The 22,138-nt window shown below is 42.1% G+C and overlaps 1 protein-coding gene and 1 long non-coding RNA gene across 2 annotated transcripts in view; one reads left to right on the forward strand and one right to left on the reverse strand.

The window, feature by feature from the left end:
• LOC133411803 (uncharacterized) overlaps nt 1-15,259 on the reverse strand; it is a 30,985-nt gene extending 15,726 nt beyond the window's left edge. Inside the window, exon 1 of the long non-coding RNA XR_009769696.1 lies at nt 15,035-15,259. This is a non-coding gene — a long non-coding RNA (uncharacterized LOC133411803). The remainder of the gene's footprint in view (nt 1-15,034) is intronic.
• The window catches only part of bcl2b (BCL2 apoptosis regulator b), a 35,936-nt gene extending 14,758 nt beyond the window's left edge, over nt 1-21,178 (forward strand). The window contains exon 2 of the mRNA XM_061694494.1: nt 18,270-21,178. Within this exon, the coding sequence (XP_061550478.1) occupies nt 18,270-18,407 (138 nt within the window). The 3' untranslated portion in view covers nt 18,408-21,178. The remainder of the gene's footprint in view (nt 1-18,269) is intronic.
• The last annotated feature ends 960 nt before the right edge of the window (nt 21,179-22,138 follow it).

Genomic DNA, 22,138 nt, shown 5'->3' on the forward strand with positions numbered 1-22,138 from the left:
CTATTTATTTTTTTTATTCAAAGCTTTTGTACATGATCTCAATAACGTGGGCAAATGTACACTGCAAAAACTAAAATCGAACCATTAAGTATCTCAATTTAAGGCAGAATATGCTTGTGCAATGTTTGCTATTATATTTCGTCTTACCAGGCAGTTTCTGTGTAAGAGCATTTCACTTGCTTCAAGCATTTCTTCCCCTTCAAAGTCTTGAAAGGGTGTTATAACTTCTATAGAGATTTTCTTACTGGGTGTGAGTAAGTTTATCTTAAAGTATGACTCCATAATTTTATAGGTGTAGGTAGTATAAATAGGACAGTACTTTTTAAGACACTGGTGTCGGTTTTTGAGGCTGTCTATGTTTACTTGTTTTCAGAAATCTTGCCAAGTCAAATGTTCTTGTTCTATTGGCAAATAATTTATCTTGCATTAAGTAATATATTCCTAATTTCATTACTTTGCTCAATTTTTTAAGCCCAGTTTTTGCAGTTACTATAATGTAGTGGCTGGTGAGTGCGCATCTGTAACGTCCCCTTATGTCTGAAGCGCCTTGAATAATCGGAATAATCCAGAAACCTGAACACATCCCCTTGTCTGATGGTTCACACTGGCGGGTGGGGGGCATCAGTTTCACTCAAGGCGCACATTTTAATTGGTTGTCCGCCTGTCGTTGCAACTTCAAATATTGCCATCCACTTCAAAGAAAATGGCGAGAATTGGAAACCGAAGAACTTGACAGATTGATTTCTTTTCCACTCTGAGCTGTTTTGATTTGCATTTTTTTTTTTTTGACAATAAGGAATGCTTGTGGGGATGCCGCCGTCTCTATTTTCTGTCACTGCACATTTTTCCAACGCCTTAATTCATTTGTCATTTTGCTGTACAGAGGACGTGTCGACATGTCTAGATGAGGGCGGAGGAAGCTGGCGAGTCTAACCACCATCTTCTAATTAAGTCTGCAAATTGACCTATAAAATGCTTAATTTGTCTTTCACATTTGATAGCACTGGGCTGCTTTCTCTTCGTTTAATCAACGTAATTTGAAAAGATTAAACTAGCTTGCACATCGACCTTCATTTGCTGCTTTTTAAATTTTAATTTGAGAACATCTAGTCACTTCATGGAGGACCGAAGGTAATACTCTTAAGACAAACATTCTGGGTTAAAACGCATGGACTTCCATGGACCTCGGTCCCGACAGAAGAAGTTTCAAGGTCACGAATGGCACGCAGTTAACTATTTTGCATTATGATGACTTCAATCCTGCGTTGGTTTGTGATTTAGACTTTGGTGCATTCCGACGAGCGTACAAATCTGTAGGGACAGAACTCCTTTGTAAATAGAGCACCCTCTGGAATGGACAATGAGATATTTACCAAGTAGAGGGGAAGCAATTGCATCATACAGTCAAATTGAGAGCTTTCTGGGTTATTTGAAACGGTGAAATAGGACAAACAGTTGAGATATTTCTTGATGGATGAAAAAAGAAAGCAGGAGACGAGTTGTCCCGTTTTTAGTCATCTGACTCAACAATCATCTGATTCTCAGCTGATGTGTCTGCTGACTGCAAAGGACTCATCCAACCATCAACACGCATAGCACTAAACGTCCTTTTGGAAAGGAACATTCTGAGCCAATATGCCATCATCAGGGCAAATGGAACAAACAGAAACTTGTGTTACAATGGCACTGAAAATTCCATGAAGTTTATCTGAAGCATTATCTTGTTGCCATGGCTTGGCAGTGAACGATACACTGTCCAGTCAGGTTCTTCCAAAGATTCACTGGCTAGTAAGGGGTCTCACTCAGACTATGTTTGACTATATTTTTTTTTGTCCATGAAGTGTATTTTGACAGTGTCTTTCCTGCTTGACTTGTTGTTAACCTTTGGTCCACAGAAGCATCCACAACAGGAAGCCCCAAACTAATGAGATTTAGAACACAGGCAAAGAGGTTTCCTCCCACACATGATGGACCTCTGCAGACCTTGGCTGTCATAATAGTTGACTTATGATTATCATTTGTTGGGTGCTTGTTTCCCTATGACGAAGGTCACCACGAGGCTGTTTGCGCAGTTCAAACAGATGTGTGTCTCACACAGATGCACCAAAGCGAAAAAGAGAAACGAATGGCGTCAGATGGAGTTGCTTCATCGCTGAAGAATGTTTAGATGAAGTTGTTCAGTTACATCATGCTAATGTGTGGAACAAATTCCCCTGTAAGACTGCAGACTTGCTTATCTCGAGGCTGGCTCCCTCTCGCTCGTATAAAACCACTTGTTTGTTTCCCCACATCAATGCATTCCTGGCATTCCTCTCCATGAAAATCAGCTGGTTTCCCGAGAGAGGTCATTGAACTTTTCCCCAGACTGAAGAGCAGGGGGGCGAGGGTGGGGGGGGTGTATCCAGAAAGGGAGGGAGGAGCGATCTCAGGGGAGATTGGCAGGAGTCATCTGATTGTTTTGAAGAGTGCTGATGAATTGAAGGAGGGTAAACATGATTTTTTTAAATGCGAGAGACCGCAAACACTGTGAGGAAAAAAGTGTGTGTTTATTGCTCGTCAGGATAATCTTAGAGACATCCAATAAACTGTTCTTTTTTTTTTCAGATTTTTATCAAAAGTTGTGGAAAATGCTCAAATTTGCCTCAATTATAATTTTATGTGTACCCTGCTGAAGAACGTGGATAGTCTTCCCTATGGAGGACACAAGTTGAAATGAGAGATGATGAGTAACATGACTTCCCCTTCTTATTTCATCTTTTCACTTTCCCTGCTGTGCTTTTTTAACCTCAACATTCTGATCTTAACGCTAACACAGAAACTCCACCCTTTAGGTACCCTACCACTGTGATTGATACACATGGGTAACAGTAGGGTGCCAAAAAGTGGCAAGGTATGGATGAGGAGTGTAATGGTACACATTACACATTATTGACTTTCATGCAGCACGTACGGGCCACTGGAGATTTTCAGTGCAATCCCAGACGTCCGGTAAAAAGGACAAAAACCTCATTGATATCCCTGGAAAAGTTCCCTTCTTTGCTTTCTGCCCCTGGCATGATTTGAACACAAGGTCTGTATAAATAAACATATGCTAAGGACTAATGTCGGTTTCAATCAGACAAATTATTATGATTTAGCAGTAGTTGTGTTTTTTTTCTGACAACACAAACCTAGTCTTTTTTAGAAACCTCATTCTTTCATGCAAAATAATTGATTGACTTGGGACCAATTTCTTTCTCAAACAGTTTATGAGATACCAAATTTTAATGGACCTTTACATTGACAGCGTACACTGACATTGTTGCATGATGGGAGATCATCAGGGTGAATCAATTTGCCACAAGTTTGCGAGTAGGAATGGAAAGTTCCAGCTCCCTAGTTTTCAGGAATGCAGCATCCGTGCAAGGGTAAAGCGCTGTTATACCTTGGCCATCAAAGTGAACTGTGATTTTTTTATATATATATATATATATATATATATATATATATATATATATATATATTTTTTTTTTTTGTGCTTTGTGTGTGCTGTAACAGCAACAATAATCTATTCTGTTCCTGTGTCTTCCTTCTGGCTTGAAAAAAAAGTATATACCATTTGTGACGTTTAAAAAAATATTTTTTCATAATGAATTCTACTGTGAAAAAAGTGTTTTATTACACTACTTACTCCTTTTCTATGTACACAACCACTGACAAGGAGCGAGGCCCGCCAGGCCTCAAACCTGGGGACTCTTGTTCTGCCTGGGTCCACCAGTCCAGTATTGAGCCTTTTTTTTTTTTTTTTTTTTTACCATTTGGGGCCATCGTCGTATCCAGCTCGTGATTGGCAGAAACAGTCCAACCTGGGGTGGAACAACACATGGCGTGTCAACTTCCATTTCTATACACCCAAAGTTTAAATGTCAGTCTGAGAAAGTACTGCCATGATGGGAATGGATTCTTGTGGGTAGGAGAATGGGAGTGAGATTTTTAATAATACTGACGACAACGATGATATATTAAACTGCTACATCACTGTTCACTGTGAAGCCAGAAATGGGCGACACAGATACCAATAATTGGGCCAAATTTGGGCGTTTCCCTCCCTTCCAACCAAAGTCAGCAAAGGCCTGTTTGTGTGTGCCCCTCTTAAGTAGAGTAGTGCATGCCTCACTCATTTCTTCCATATCAAAAACTGGTGCCCCTCGACAACTTTTTTCAGTGGAAGCAAAGTAAAATAGTAACAAACTGAACTGCTTGCTGGCTGCAAAGATTGTTAATAAGAGCTGCCTTCACTGTGGCTTTGTGGGAGTTTCTTCAGAGCACGTCGACTCCTCTGTTCCCACTTCAAAGATGCTCCCGAGGGACGCGAGCCTCAAACGCTCAATTGTCTTCTGTGACATTATCGAACATCTGAGATGTTGGATTGGCTTTGCTCTGCTGCGCTTTGCTCACAGCGCCCACCGATGACTCCCACCCGTCCCTTCTCCCTTATGCCCTCCCATATACTGGGGCCTCTCTCAGTGGTGCAAACCTGAAACCACATCCAGTTCTCGTCAGCGAGCGAGGAGCCCCCTCCCGGATGAAAGAGGACACCGAACGAGACGGCGGAACTTTGATGTTCTTCAACTTTCTATTCTCCGACATGTCGAATTCTCTCTTAGATGTCATCACACGCCGCTTGTTTGGCGAATCTCCCCAAATTACAGGGCCAAGTTGGGATTCCATCAAAGGCCGAGCATTTCTTTTGAGGAGAGTCAACTTTACTCTGGGCTAGATCTCAGTAAATGCTTTCAAACAAACAGAAAATCTCTTAGTTACGACATCTAAAACAACTCTAGCCCTCCCTCACTGGCTTTGTCTCTACGCTGTATGAGGCCATGTTTGGCCTGCCTGCACTCTTTCCCCAGTTACACACTCAGATTTAAACGTACTTGGCTCTACCACGGTCCAGCTTAAACCAGACGATGATGTCATCCCAGGGCATCCGGCACAGGAAGTGACTTTACACTAAGTGAACTGTTGAGAACTTAAAAAAAAAAAAAAAAAACATTAAAAAAAAAACATTAAAAAAGTTGGGCAATCACTCCCTGAAAAGATTCTTTTAAACAAAATGTCAGTCTTGTTGCTTTACTTGGTAGACAACAATGGACTTGAATGCATCACAGGGACAAAAGCAGAAACCTCAGTAACGTTATTTCTCTTTTCAAATTGAGAACAATCAGCTACGTTATACGCACAAACACAACACGCACACACGAACATACAACCTTTAGACACAGTTTCCCTCTTTCAGTAGTCAGTCTATTTGCAGCCCCTGCCTGTTAAGTTTACAGTTGTGTCGACGTAAAAGGGTCAACAAGTGTCACTTTTAAAAAGGACATACAATGTTAACATCACTTTTTAATGGCTTGTAAAGAACTAGTGAGGTCTCACTCTGCATGCCCACCCATCAAGTGTTAAGTTAAACAACCAAGTAAATCGTTGTTGCCTATTTCTGAAACTGTCTCTCCAAACGAGCCCTTCTGAGCTTTACCGAATTGTGACAACACAATTTGGCTAATTGATATAACTGCCCCCACAAAGAGTTTCTCCGCCCATGACTTGACAGCTAGGGACCTACAGCTGCCATTGTCGAGCGATGAAAAATACAGCTAGCATTATCATGTCAAAGCCAAAAGATAATGTAGTGTTCACGCAGATTACAGTTAGGCCACAGTGCTAGTAGCATCGGTGTCTGATAACTGGCAGTCACTCAAATGTTCGGCTAAGTTGCCAAAGTGGGTAACACAGGTATTTGTTTTTGCCGATGTCATGAAACACACAGCTGCACTGATTGACAAAGTGCAATTCGACAGCTTGGTGAAGAAGTGCTGCCTCCACTGGTGAAAATACAATCAAATCTGTATTGGCACTGGGGTATGGTTAAATTACCTAGTGGTGGCTATTCATTTGTGGTGTGGACACAGAGTTGTGAGTCTCAAAGTCCCCGAAAATTTCCAACCACACCACAAAAAGTCACTAGATTTCTTGCTAGTTGCTTTTATGAAAAATAGTCAATCAAAGCTTGCAACGCTGAGAAGCCGCTTGTTTCGTTGCATGCCCTAGCTCCACCCCCGTTGTCATGGTAACGTAAGCTGCATTCGACAATTGCTTGACAACTTTAAGAAAAGAAAAATTAACCAGTGGTGGCTTTGAGTAAGTGCCATTCATTTGCAGTCTGGATGTCCAAATGTCACCTCCCCCAATAAATGAGTGATTTCAACCAGCGTGTGGAAAGTGTATGTTAAGGGTTCTATAATTCTCTATCCTTTGTGTATTTTAACAGAAGAATGTTACAGACACGCTCTTAAGACATCTGGTGTGTGTTTTAAAATGTGGAAGAAAAAAAAAGGCAATACACTGTCGGTGTCCTTTAATGCTACCCGAGTGACAGGAAATGAGCATCATCCATGATCTGGGCTGTTGTCACGGTTCACTATCAGGGCAATCCTATCTGAAGCGCAACCAGCTTCAGAGCTTTCAAATTGCTTTCCATGGCTAGCGTTCTGCTTCCTGTAAACACTGAATTAGAGCAATGTGAAAGATTACCCAGTGTGTGATCATGAACTGGCAAACTGATTCTTCTTTCATTCACTCTAGTGACTCATGGATGTATTCCTGGGAACTCATTAGAGCTTCTCAGCAGAAGGCCGCTTCCATGGAAGCCACAAGCGCGTCATGGCAGCAGCTGACAGTCTTTGCCAGGGAGCCATTAGTCACCGGCGAGGCAGACACGGCGGCATTACTGGCAAAGGAATGCTCAAGCCAGATATATTTGCCTTGCTGTGACTCGGCATCGCTTTTCCGTCTTTTAAACGGGCAGCTGAGATGAGGCTCGTTTTATCGGGTCTGTCGGCGCCGCACTGAGAGCCGAAGCCCGTCGTTATTTATAGCGAGCGCCGCAGCGCTCGAGACTCTCCGTCCGACTCGCCTCAGTCACTTCCTCTTCTGACCGAGTGATAGGGTAGCGGACGTCGGCCCCTTTTAGATGCGCCCAAGAAGCCATTTATTGAGCTGCTGTTAAATGTCCAACTAACTTCACCTTGGTCAGCTTGTCCATCAATGCACATTTAAGGCTTTCATATACCTGTAGACTCAGACGGATGGATGGACGGAGGACAGATTTATTCCAAAAAGGGGCTTTGTAAAAATGCTTGCAGTATCTCGTTATTAAAAATGGTTCAGATTTAACCAAGAAACATGAAGTAGATGCAATAATTTGCATTAGCAGGCCACATAAAATGATTTGGTGGGCCAGATTTGGCCCGCAGGCCTTGAGTTTGACGTTGATGCTTTAAGGCTTTAAATTTGAAGTCCTTGTTTTAAACAATGAAAGTGAGCTTCAGAGGCGTGGTGATTTATAGTCTCTGCATGCTGAAGGGTGTGAAAGTAAATGATGAAAAGGAGGAGGAGGGAGAGCAAGTGACAGGAGAGCAAACACAGTCTGCATCCATCCCTTAATACTCGCCAAAGCCCCATAGGTCACCTTGTAGTCTGTTTCATGTTGGATCAATATAAGGCATTAAGGCCTTCAATGGAAGTTGTAGCTATCCAAGGTGTGAGATAAACAAGCCAACAAACAAACAAAAAAAGACGTTTCAGATGTCTTTACCTCGTCTACGGAAACATTTCTACGTGCAGGTGAGCAGACATGTCAAGTGGCGTGCCCGGTTACCGTTTCTCAGGCTGGACACCCGATGATAATTGAGACAATAGAATGACACCAGGCACGTGCGAGCGCTGTCGCCACGACGGCGTTTCGTGTTCCACTCCCACGGGGGTGCACAGCGTCGTCGTGTGTTTTGTAAACACACAAATGCTGCTGACGCACATTTGAATATTGATGAGCCTCCGGGCTTTCGAGCGGCGTGGAAACAGTTCAGCTTCAAAACATGGCGGAGACACAAGTGGAACGGCCCTGCGACAGAGTCTGTTTACTAACCCGCTTGGACGTGTACAGTAGTCACACAGGCTGTGGAACATAATAGAATGCCATTAATCCTCATTTGATAAGCGCAGCTCTACTAATACCAAATGGATCCATTTTTAAATATTTTTGTCCATCGATTGAAGCCAACAATTACAATCTAAATGAGTGTTTGTTTCCTAAACATGATATTTTTTTAATTAAGTTTACATTCATTATTAACTCAACACACTTCATTCATTGATCACACAAGCTGTCACATTGTCGACAAATTTATCAAGCAAGACCGCACGTGGAATATGCTTTAAATTAAATTAATTAACAGATAGTTTACAGCCAATATTTACCGCCTCGTTCCGCATTTCCTGACAGCTCAATAAGAACATTACACAGACTTAACTTCATCCATCCATTTTCTATAGTGCTCATCTTCATCAAGGTCGTGGGTGAGCTGGAGCTTATCGCAGCTGTCTTGGGATGAAAGGCCAGTCACAGGGCACATTAGACAACCATTCACACCTATGGACAATTTAGATGTATTAATTTATAATTATTTGTACATTTTGCCTTTTTTTTGGGCAGTAATGAAAAATAAACAGTGACCCTGCTATATACGGGGGAATAAGCCCAGCTAATTAGCACCAGCACAAACGCCTCGGTCATCTCGTTTTTTGGCAGCGGGTCAATGGATCTCACACAGGGGACACCCACGATTGAAGTCCACCTTGCTGCAAGGTTACTTTCTGTCTTGCCATTGTGCCTGCAGGAGGTGCATCCATAGTGTACTTAAAGATTTCAGTGAGCACGTGTACGTGCATGATTAGGTTTGAACAGTGAGCTAGAACACTGAAAACAATCGAACACGCAGTTCTGCTTGCTGTCAGCGGGCTGCTTTGCAACGGGGAAACCACATGAATGTATAAATCGCTCAGCGTCTAACGGTACACCAAAAATCACGGTGCGGTCTGGTTTGAAGATGACGTTGGCTACGGTCAGGGAAGAAACTGCAAAACAAACTCCTATTGTCTGGTGTAAACCAGGAACACATTTAATGACAAAATGAAACATCAACACCTTAAATCCTTGCTTCTTAGGAAAGTGCAACATCAATAGTTTGTCTTGTTTTTAGGGCAAAAAAGATGCACACAAGCCCAAAGGTAACACTAAAAACACGAATAATTACATTTGTTATTGCTTTGGCTTCATCTGAAGAAACCGGGAGAAGCGGTTTAAAAGCTGCTGGAAGTTTTTAGTACATTTTTTTTTTTTTTTTGGGCAATACTGATATTTACTTTCTGAAAAAAAAAAAAACATACTGCTAGCCCTTGCGTCAGTTAGCCAGAAGCTGCACTGTGTTTATCAATTGTGCGTCGAAAGCACGAGGCAGTTACACTTGTCGCTCACCTAATGTCTTGTGTGAGAACCTTAATTATCGCCGCATCATTGCCCCTGCTTGTCAATATCCTTGTCAATATCATAATAAATACGTTTTGATAATAAGTCGGGGAAAATGGTGGTTAAGCTTTTGCCACATAAAATGGAAGGGAGAGCCGGCACAGGGCCGAGGGCCTCGAGTTTGACACCTATGCTCTAAATTGTCCTGATATCATATAAATTGTAATTTTCGTCACAAGGTTCTTCAACAATACTAGCACAAACCTTGCTAGTACCGCAGCGTACTTCATGTGGCCTTCACTTCAAGGATTCTGCTTTTTGTATGGCTTTCGTGCGAGCTTCATTCCAAAAGATGTCACGCGGTGTCGTGAAGTAAGTCAACTTACATTCAGAGTATCAAACTGAAGTGTGTTGGTGCTTTTTACATTTTACACTAGTTAACTTTATTTCATGAACCATTTTGTTGTTTCACTGGTTTTTACGTGAATATTAACCGGAACTATCTTGTGCTCAAAATCATTTTATTATTTTTAAGTAATTATTAAAAATTATATTCATTTATAGTGTAAAATTTACTGTATTATTATTAAATTATTTTAACTTCATGGCCTTTTGCCATATTTACTCCAAAAGACGGCAGTTACATGAAGCTAAGATAAACGTAACTTTGGCTACTTCATTTTAGATTAAATGTTTTACCCAGGAACAAATTATTTGCATTATTTTTAATGGGGAAAATTTTGAAAATCTCAGATGTTCCACTATATATGGTATTTTATCATACATTTTCCTTAGTAGCATTATAATTCATAGCCCATTGGCTAGGCATTACCAAAGGCCTGTGTGTGTATATCCGGATCAACACAGATTTATTACACGGGACCTAAATGTCTTGCTTGCATCTCTTTTTTTTTTTTCTATCAATTTACCCTCCCTTGACTCCTGCATTTGGGCTTTTTGTTTGACTTTAATTAGCCAAGGAGAAGTCCGCTGGAAGCTCATGAGGAAATCAAAGCGTGCCAATGACCGTAGTGTGCAAGATTTCAAATTATGTGAGAATGCTTTGGAAATAAACAGTGTTTAATACAGGCGATCCACGGCGGGTTCCTTTAATTACGAGCTGAACTTTAGCCCACATCCCTCTCTCTGCCCTGTTGGCCGGCCTGCAATTACCAGAACGTACAGACACACACACACACACACACACACACACACACACACACACACACACACACACACACACACACACACAAAGTGTGTGAGGCTTGTTGTGTGTTGTGGTCAAGATGACTCATTTATTGTCCTAACAAGGCCTCTTGCGGGAGGAGGTCCAAAATTTTGCGAAAAGCAAATGTGAGGCAGCCCGCTGATGGGAAAAGCAAATGAACGAGGTAACCATGACACTGAGGCGGCTGATCCGTACCCGGCCCTCCCAAAATCCTCCAATGTAGCATCTCTCTGAGGGTTCCCGCGTGTGCCGAGAGCCAACCTGGCAACCCTCGCTCCTGTGACCTTTTAAAAGCCATTGATCCCCCTCCCCAAAAAGAATACCTCAGAGAACTGTTAACCGGATTTTATTTCCCAGGTGCACACCTGCTGTCAAAGGCAGATGGTTTGCTGCGGGCTAGAGATGAATGTGAAGTTTATACACTCGATTGCGGTTGTGATAAATGCTGCTGTTTGTGCCCCTTCTCAACTTTATGTGTGTGTGTCGTCCTGTTGCCAGCTGCCTTATTAGGATTCCTCAAAGTCTCACATTTCCATAATGGAGGTCACTTCAAGAGGAAAGAGACAATAAGTAGGAAGGCAGGGGCTGTGTTTGGAAGGACTTGGAAATTATGAGGTTCCCCTGTTGATTTAAAAGACACACACACACTGATTTTTAGCATTTCAACTGACTTTTAACATGTGCGACCCCACACATGAGGAAAAAAATAAAAAAAATAAAAGTGTGATCTTACCGCTCTTATTGTGAACCCCCTCCCATTAGTGTTTCACTAGTCACAATTTCACCTGTTCACATTTTTTCAGTAGAACCTGTTCTCGGCCATTCACTGAAAAATTCACTTATTCACATATTTATGTTTGTAATAAAGAAAAATACCACTGTATTGTGAAATAGGGCTGCACGATATTTTGTTTGAACATCGTCATCGCGATGTATTTGTGCCCAGTAGTCACAGGGTCTGCTGCGATGTTGGTGTGCTGTAGCATTGTTATTCAGCTTTAATATTAAAAGTGACCAGCAGGGGGACCTGTTTGGACATGCGCAAAAGATCAAACGATTGCACACCTACTATATTTCCTATCCAACATCATGCAGCCCTATTTTGAAATATAAAACATAATGACACAAAAGACCACGTAAAGTCACACAGTATGGAAACGTAGTTGTGGGTTGACGTGTCCCTTGAAGGGGGACGTGGCGTCATGAGTGATACCAGTTACCAGATGAGCTAACAGTTAGCCTCACAGATAAGAAGAGCAGACGCGATAAGCCAGCACTCTTTAGCTGCCCGGCTACCCAACGTGTCCACGTGGCGGTCATGTTGGCAGAGGCAACGTTCCCATCAAAGGCAATGCAAGGACATTGAAATTAAGTTGTAACTTGCTAATTTTAATGAGGTTTACATTTTTTTTGTCAATGCCAAAGCGTGTGCTATTAATGCAGAACATTTGAAAAAAGGACCCCAAAAATATTTTTACCTGTGAATGGTTATTCCCAGTTGCCTTGTTGTAATTTTCCAGTGTTGTGTGCAACCTTATGAAGGACAATGTGCCAAAATCCTTGTTCTTTTGGTTTTCTTGCCGTCCACACACGGAATGCACTGACAACTTTGCCCCTACAACTACTACTCGAACTACTCTTTCCTCTTTGTATTTTCAATGAGTGTGGATGCCCTTTGGCACTGTGCTGCCTCTCACAGGTCAGTCTTGGTACTACAGCGGATGTCTGGTTTGGGGAAAGAGATTTATGGCTAGATCAGACTACAGGATTTTAACCCCAATATTGACCCGATTAGCTATCGCAGCCGATTTCCCAGATCGGGCCAGGCATATTTTGTCAGGAACGACAAAAGTTATTGTAGTGTAGCGATTTGGCCCTACGATAGCCCCATGACGTCAAAATGAAAAGTCCAGAAAGTTAGATTATTTTGGATATCTTCCATGTAATGTGACATACCAATGACAACTCTCCGACAGCGCACCTTGACGTCGACCAAGAGAATTGGGTATTATGACCGGTGAATCGCCTCCCGTGCTTGCCGTTGTCAACCTACTTGCGCGCCGTTGTCAACCTTTATTAATGCGTACAAACCAATGTTTACCAAAGCTTTAGAGCATGATTCCACAGAATGCTGCCATGTACAACCGTATGTGCTAGCACTAGCTTGCTAGGCTACATAACATTTTGTTGCCTGCTTGCGAGCCGTATCGTATTAAAAGTAAGTGAACATACCTCTGTCAATCCTTGAATGAACGTTCTCTCCCGAGCACCAGTGGCGAACACTACACGTTTTTCCTCAGTTTGTCCCCCAAACATTTCTTCTCATTTTGTCCCCCCACACTCACACACAGAAACAATACATTGGCACGGTGCATTGTTGTCGCCATGGTAACAAGTGTATCCGGTCGCGTTGACCGGTGACACGTTTTCTGCTTCCCCCTCTCCGACAGCGTTTGATTTGACAAGATAAAGCCCAGTGATCGTGAAAGACGGGATACGGTGCTATCGGAATAAATGTTGTGTAGTGTTGCCACTGTCTGTCCGAGAAACGGCAAGATTTGATGGCAATAGTCTGACGTAGTGCAATCGGGAAAGACCAAATTTGTCTTGTAGTCTGATCCAGGCATTATGTGGGCTAGCTGACATTTGGAAAAAAAATAAAAACAATCGGTAAAGATATTCAAAAACACTATCAATACCTTGGATATAGACGCTACAGTACGACACACTTTGCTGCGACGGTCCATTTGCTTGCGACTGTCAGTCACCACTTGAATAAAATGACTGTGAACCACAACAGGAGTCCGACAGTCTCCTCAATTGTTGTTGTTTGTTAGACTGATGCGTTCAATGCCTCACGTTTTTTTGCAGTTTGCGGCAACTACTGGGTGCTATCATTTTGCGGCGGAAGACCGCTACAGCCCTGCTGTATTGCTTTATTTATTTTTTTATTTTACAGCTTTTTACATTCATAAAAAAATTACTAAACACTATTAACAAAATGTAAATATTGATTAGAATGCAGTAGAAAGTCAATATTTATATAAAATAATAAACTTAATTTTAAGTGTTTGGCAGAGGTGAACGTGAAAGTTTGTCTTTCCACCAAGTCACATGATTGTTCACTTGCTCTGAACAAAGCGGGTCAAAGGCTCCAGGAGGGAAAAGTGAAGCATGCTTAAGTCTCATGACATCCACCTGACAAGCCTCCAGTATCAGCAACCAACACCATACCTCCTCTTCCTCCTCCCCGACTGACTGTGGAGTTATTACCGCCCCTGCCCTCATGGGATTCTTTTTAACATCCATCAGAGCTCCTGGCAGACTCTTACTGTAATTGGCTGTCTTGTGTTTCCGATGGGAATGCAGGATAATCTGTGCGGTCCGTCTGGGTTGCGTCGAGGACACGCGTCATGAGCTAGTATCATCGACCCTCACATGACACCATTGAGATGTCATTTTTGCGCTAAGAGGTGAGCGAGAGAGAGGGAACGAGCTGGAGGTCTGTGTTTTGCCAAGCGAAACATTCCCCTTAGCTGGAGGTCGGACTGGAGCAGCTTGTTCTCTAATTAATACCCGCATCCTGGAGACCAGGAGGAGGAGGGAGTAGAAGAAGAAGATGACGAGGGCTGTGTTCAAAATAAAACTGCTCAAAAGGCTTCAGTGTTAACTGAGGAAATGCCGTGGGGTTTCACAAGTGGCGACTGTTTTGGCACCCGAGGCCCCGAGTATGAACAAACTGCTGATACTTCCACTTGTGTGACACTCAGAGAGAGACCACCTCCAGCCCCCCCCACACACTCCTCCTACCCCCCGGCCTCGGGAATGCCATGGGACAGGAAGGGGGTAGGGGGAGGGGGAAACAGGAAATACTTGTGTCTCCCCAAAGCGCTTAATAATAGACGTTGCCTTTTTATAGTCTTTTGTTCCATAAACGTAGCACAGCATTTTGTAACAATGTATGATTCTCAGCATTAGTCGCAACAAAACGCTGTGCTACACTCATCTTCATTTTGTGTGAATGCTGAGATTCAAGCACTCATACACTAACTTGGTTTTGTTGCAACAACAGAATTAGTATGAATGCTTGTTCCTCAGCATTCAAAACATTTTATAGAGATCCACAGTACAACAGCAAGTAAGTTCATGCTTGATTCTCAGCATTCAGTGGGGGCTGAAAGTGTCAAAAATCCACATCTTAATACCGCCACTATCACATCACAAAATATTGTACAAAAACACTAAATTGTGCATGGCATTACAGACAGAAAGAGAGGGGTGTTCAAGTATACATTTGAGAATGTTATAACATTATGACTAAAGCAAGAAACATTAAGCATTTATCATCCAACATCACCTCGCAAAAAAACCCGCAAACCTCTACACTGCAATATTTTAGTTCTAACTTCTAAAAACATGATAAAAGCATGAAAACTTGAAATAAAATACATCGTACTCACCAAAGATCACAGTTGTGTTTGGTTGTCAGAGCTAGCTAGCTAGCTAGCAGTCACAACTAGCAAGTTGTTGCTGCTGTACAAGTGAAGCGAATAAACCCTTTTCAGGGTTCAAACAAGCCAGCAGCCCTGTCCTCAAAATGTCCAGTTTTTCTAGAAAAGTCCGCTTTGAAAATGTATTCTTAATCATGTCCGATATTTGTCAGTCTTTAAGGCACCTGCACCAAACCCAATAAATCCCATTGAATTAGCTGCAGGACAAGGGTCAACCAATCAGAGGACGGTAAATTCAACCAATCAGAAGACGAGGAAATGCAGGGTACGGCAAGAGAGACCTGTGAGAGAGGCTGTGCAATGAAAGCGGCGAATGACGTAAGAGGAGTGAATATGACATCTGATTGGTTAAGACAGACAACCACTGTTCATAGTGCTTCAAGGAGCAATGGCGATTCTGAACACACAGAGGGCAGATTACATTGACATGGCAACACACGGCAGCTGAAATCTGATTGGACGAAACATTTTTTTAAAACGACTGGAAGCTGGACCATGAAGATACACACGATGAAACGAAGACAAAAGACTATTGGGAAATTTTTTTATATATATTGTCATATACGTTATTATATATTTTGTATATAATAATCACAATAAAAATAATAAAAGCATGTATCGCTTACAGCCACTAAGGGTCATATTTGCGTGGTATCTAGGTTTTGCTATGATATTGTGTGATACCACCATTACGGGCCGGAATTGAGGTTTTTGTTTTCGGCGACAGCGTCTTTCGGCATCCAAGTTGAAATCCGGCGTGAGTGAGAGTAAACAATTACTAATGCGTTCAACAAGAATCATACGACCCGCGTTAGGACTCGTCACAACACTGTCGGGAATGAAGGGCATCCGTCGCTCGCGGTTCACGCTGAGGTCAGCATACATTTAAAGCAAGGCCCCATGAGGGAAATCAGACAGTTAGCCGTGAGTTTGGGAATCGAACGTTGAGTTCTCCCAAGCAAGTCAGCTGCATTCCTGTTTCCTTCAAGCTGATGTGCTGCTCGACGCTCGCTTTAGCAGCGTGACTTCCTGTCCAGCTGTTGCTGCCGTCAGTATGCGTCAACAGATGTGTGTGTGTGTGTGTGTATATATAAATTTGTGTCACACACACACTGATGGCATTTTCTCTCAGGCACATTTCTTTGTGGAACAGACGTCTTTGAAAACACTTGACTATTTGTTGTGCTTGAAGTACCATAATTCCACAAAAATCCACCATCTGCTAGAAGAGTTGGCTATTTTTTTGGGTGATTCCCGTGTTTGTCAAGAGTGTGTGTGTGTGTGTGTGTGTGTGTGTGTGTGTGTGTGGTGTCCTAGGATGTGTGTGGGCGAGTGTGTGAAGCGTAATGGTTCTGCTGGCAGCATGGGTGCAATAACAACACCACCCATACTGAAGGGTGTGCTGAGAGGAATTTACATTTAAAAAAAAAAAAAAAAAAAGAAAAAAAAACATTTTTTTTGTGTGTTTATCTCCTGTGAATTGCACTCATGCATAATTGTGGTTTTGTTTTGCCAGTTTTTTTTTTCCTTTTTTTCCAAACTCACTCCCACTGCGTTGTGAAGTCTTCTGGGAAAATGTTTTGCTGTCGAATGTTTATTCACATGACTCTATTGAGGGCCGTGCACTTTGGTCCAGACATAACGAGACTGTTTTTGATGGATGGCTATGTCACTTTGTGCCGACATTTCGCATCCCACGAAGTAGGATTTGTAATCTCCTAAATAAAGTTTACTTTTGGCACTGGAATATGTAAATAGAGGTTCAGCAGCACCTCAATCTGTTGCCAAATATGGCATAATATGTAACAATATTGCATAATCAAACCCAATTAACATCTAAAATCAATCATTTATATGCATATGCAAGAGATGATGAGTGTTGTAGTGCCCTCGCCCAATTACGACTGGGTTTTAGTTCTATTCAGCAGAACTTGAATGATTTAAAAGTTAAAAGTCGTGTTGTTCTCAAACGCTAAGGCTAAGCAAAAGAACCTCGACCCAATTGCCACGTTTTCAAGGTTCACAGATGACTGATGAATCTCTCTCATTCACTCATATTCAACCGTTGGTAAAGGTTGAAACTGAAAGTGGGTTTTTCTTTCAGGATCCAATCCCGCCTTTGTTTTGAATCCAGAAAGAGGCCGCTTTGCTGCTATTTTTTACGTCTGGGATGACGGTGACGTTACATGGATGCATGCGTGCCTCCTCCCGGAGTTTATTTGCTCTGGATACTGCGTATCATGGGGCTCTGAGGTCCGTCGCCAACTTTAAATGTCGCACGCGTCACTGTTCGTGATGTGGTCGCATTGGTCGGTCGTCCTTGTCTAAACGTAGACTAAAACATTGGTATATTCTTGTTTATGAGGCAATTCTACCTTCCGACCTTCATCAGCCACAGGAACTCTGGAATCTATCATCTTCATTCCCAGGATGTTTTTTTTATTTATTTATTTTTTTTACCGTCTAAAAAAGGTTGCTGGTTGCTGCCCCCTTTTCCTGGAAGGCTTGACAAAAAGGCTTGAATCGTCATGATCAGGTCTCCTTGGATGTTTTCAAGACATTGGTGGAAAACAGGGAGGCGGGCACATCTGTTTGTGGATGTTCTGTCTGATTTTTGTGTCTTTATGCATTTGAAAGATTGAAATACTTTATTTCACATTTTCTTGTATATGTGACTTGATTTCTAACGTTTTTTTTTTTTTTTAAACTGTGCCACTGCTGGTCTTGGTCAGGACTGTCTTGAAAAAGATATTTTTAATCTCAGTGAGTTTTTCCTGGTTACATAAATATACATATTGTTGACATTAGCTTAAAAAAAAAAAGATTTTATGAATAGAAATATATCTCCATTACTGCATTAGATATTATTAGTCTGTCCAGGTGTGCCGACACTGGAAACAATTACCTTCTCAAAACAAGCAAAAAAAAAAAAAAAACAACAACATTTTGTCCCTGCCAATGTAGTTAGTATGAACGGACTTCATAATATTTTTTAAATAAGATCTTTTTGAAAGCTTTGGAAAAAGCCAAAGGAGTACAATAAGATGTTTTCACTAGAAATAAGATAAATTCACTCAGTAAGATATCTATTTTTTTTTTTATGAGAAAAGAAAGCCGAGGTATCAGTGTGGCGTGCAATAATTGACAAACTAATGAGGGCAAGTGGTGGTTTTGTTGTGCGCAGGATGCTTTTGTGGAGCTGTACGGCCGTCAGAGGGACTCGGTCTTCAACTGCTCGTGGCCCTCCATCAAGACCGTCTTCAGCCTGGCCGCGCTCGGGGCGGCGAGCCTCACCATCGGCGCCTACCTTACGCAGAAGTAACCCGCCTTGTCCTCCTTGAGTTCACAACCCCTCCACCACCTCCACCACCACCACCAGTAAAGACACACTAAGTGATGGCGGCGTGCACGTCATCACATTGACAACACCGAGGACAATGGAAGATTCTTCTTTTCTGCTTTCCCAAAGCCGCCTGCTTCTCTGCTAGTAGTAAGCATGAACCTTGTGTTAGCGTAGACAGTAGTTGCATGTGTCAAGTGGGAGACGAGACGACGGGATGAACGACTGCGGTGCCCCTGCTTGTTAGGGTGGAGGACCCCATTTGAAGCGTGGACTCCGGTTACCCCCTTGCGCCCCCTCCCTCGGCAGCCACCCATCAAAACGACTTCCTGTGAAGAACAGCTGCTCAGAATGTATAATGGACCGGCTTTGTAATCGTGTACGTGTGTGAGATACTGTACACTGTGCAGACATAAGTATTGGGACACCTACAGGAACCCGCAATACGGTGGAACCTCAAAGATTGAACGCAATCCAATTTTCTCCAATGGAAATCACGTAGAGAGTAATAATCTGTTCCTGGGTCAAACTGCCCCTTCATAACATTTAAAAAATGTAAATATTAACTGTACAGGCCATGTTTTAAGCAGTGGCGGGACGTGCATTTGGTACGTGGGACTTCAATGGGGACACACTCGACTTGGGCGAGTAGTTTTCGTCGGTCACTAGTTTTGTTGCAATTTATAATTTGAATAACGGGTGAACAGCGTCGCAATGTCGCAAATGTAACTACACAAAATTGCCGCGTTGAAAAACTTTGACCGGTACTAAACTTTGACGAATACTTGATTTCCATTTTAGAGATAATGTCGCAATTGTGTTCAGTTATTGAATTTGCCAAAGGCGGCTGCTACATTGAGTCAAAGGTTTAGAATACATTTTTGTTTGTAGACTGATTCCATGATATTTTTTGTAAATCAAATAATTTATTTGTTCTGTGATTTCATTTCAGAGTAAAATGAGAAATTGAACTCCATTACTAATAAGCTTGAAAAAAAACTGGGGTGTTCTCATACTTTTGACCTTTCGTGTATATGTACATATGATTAAGACATGTGTCCCAATACTTGTGTCCATATAATGCACTCTCTCAGCTGGATGTTCAAAAGTTCTGCGAGTGGAATTTTGGCTCCAAAACGTTCAAGCACAGAGAAATGAAACGTTTGGAGGATACAAAAAAAAAAAAAAAAAGTGCGACAGTGAAGAAAAGGAGGGAGAAGCACGTTGAATCGAGCACAAAAGGAGAAGCAGATGAGGCAATTTAGCATTTTGAGGAGGGGAATTAGCAAAGCAGCATTCATTCCTGGTGTAAAAAGAAGTCATCGCCAACTTCATGACATGTTCTGTGTTTTTGTTGTTGTTGTTGTTGCTTTCCACCTGTGTAGCAGTAGCGCACACATACTCGTGCGCTCCAGCTGCTGCCGTGCCCAAAGCAGGGTACACAAATATAAGGTTTTGTTGTTTTTAATGTGAGAGACCCAACACAGGGCTGCGCTTACTGCTCCTGAGTGTGTGCTACACTGTAAAACGCAGCAACTGCACACGCGATCATAAATACTGAGCAGGTTCAACATTTATGATTGTCTCTGACCATTTTCATGAGCAGGTTGGGGAGGAAATATCGCTCTTAACACACCCCACGCCACAGGATAATCGCTTAAGATAATCATTGAGAGACATATGATAATCAGGCCTTGGTGTTGATTTCACCGGAAGTGGGGAAAATCTTTGGTGTTAACGGTATGTTTGTACCCTGCCCAGTAGTGACTTCTACCACGAGAATTTGGAAAATCACAGCGCACCCCGCACCCTCACCCCCCCCCCCCCCCCCCCAAAAAAAAAGAAAAGAAAGGGGGGGGAAAAAAAAAAAAAAAAAAAGCAGTTCCTGTGTGCTGGAACCTGAGAAGTCCCTCCCCTCATCGATGTTTTATTGATGTTTGTCTTGTGTTTCAGTCTGACAGAAAAACTGGAAGTGATCCATAATTATTTGTGTGTACAGTTTTTTGTTTTTTTTTAATCTTCAAGTCTTTGCATGAGTGAAAAGACACTGATGTCTCACAATATTTATAGATCAGAAATGCATAGAAGACAAAAACAACAACATTGTCTATTTATTGAGAGGTACCAGATTTTTAACAGTAAAGTCAGTGATTTTAACCTGTTTTTTACCCCCTCTTTCTTTCTATGAAATAACACTGTAACAACATTATTTTCTGGCTGCTATTGTAACGACACAATGTTTTAAAAGTGAATTTAAAGTGTCCATATTGGCTTGAGGCTGCTACACGGTTAATTTCACGTATACAGCTTAAACTGCCACAGTCTCGTCCTAGATAGCTGCAAACCAAAGTCAATTTGTGTTCATGTTTAATTTAAATTGTCTATGTTAACTGTACTATAATCCGCTTCATGCTGTAAATGGTTCATTTACGTCCACGACATCATCTCCCGCTGTGTGCGTGCGCGTTTGCGTGTAGGGAGCAGGCCACAATGCAAAAAAGCAGCCACAGCTATATCAGCAATACAACTGTATTTTTAATTGTTGAAATATATTCCTTGTGCATATAAGAATGTAGGCACTATGGTTGCTGTACTGTTTTACACCTATAATCGCAAACCTGTAGCACTTAAAGAGGAAAAAAAAAAAAAAAGAAAGTGAAATGTGTTTTCTGTTGTTTACTGCTATAATCCACGATAAGCTAGGGGATCCCATCGTTCCTAATAAAAAAAACACTTTGTCGAGTAGCCGCCAAGTCTGCTTGTTGAGTCTCATTTTTTTGTGAATTTTTCTTTTTGTCAGACATTTCAGTAGCAATGGTACACTAACTCTCATCATAAATTTAGCCCCACTGTGACGGACGGCCACAGTCTGTCAAGAGGTGAGCAGCGCTGCATTGAGTTGCGGAATGCAGGTACAGTGAACAACCCCGTGGATATGATCCAGAAGTGTAAACCATCAAGTCTACTTTAGGGCTTGTTTAATCTCGCGGTCAAAATTGAGAGGCTATCGTATAACATCACTTCCACCATTCTCCATAAAAAAAGAGGCAAAACGTGCTGCTTCAAGTGTTTGTCACTCCCAGTTGAAGTTTACTGGAAAACAAAAAAAAAAAAATGAATGAAATGTTGGATGTTTAATCACCACAATGTTCAATCGCACTTTACAATTTCATTGAATGCAAATCTGCTCACAGGAGTTTACTCCTGACAAGGAACACACATACGATTGCTCGGCAAACGTTTTGGCGCGGTGGAGAAAGTGGAAGTATTTGTGTTTCGTGTCAAGTGCTCCACAAGTGAAAATTATTTTACCATCTTTATGGGCACTTCCCACACGTGGAAGTCACTCCAGTCCAACGCTCAGGTGCTGGCCGCGGTTGTCATGGGAACAAAGACGAGACTCACCACTGGCCAAGCAGAATACGAGGCGGGGTTTCCACTTGCTGACTTGCAGTAGACAGAACCCTAAAAGAGGGCCAATTTCAGAAGTCACACAGGGTGTGTAACGTGTACTCGTTCGACAAAAGAAAGTCACAGACAGTCGTGAAGACAATGCGTAACGTGTCGTTCAAGTGACGTTTGGGCGGAGTTGTGCGTGACTGTGAGCCTCGCCCAAGCCGGCACACATCAAAGCTGCCCCCGAACACTGCACTTGCCAGACTGACTCCCATCCGCCACAAAACATAAGCGCCAAAAAAAATAAAAAATAAGCC

This window comes from Phycodurus eques, chromosome 13, assembly GCF_024500275.1.
Source record: "Phycodurus eques isolate BA_2022a chromosome 13, UOR_Pequ_1.1, whole genome shotgun sequence".
Taxonomy (NCBI): Eukaryota; Metazoa; Chordata; class Actinopteri; order Syngnathiformes; family Syngnathidae; genus Phycodurus; species Phycodurus eques.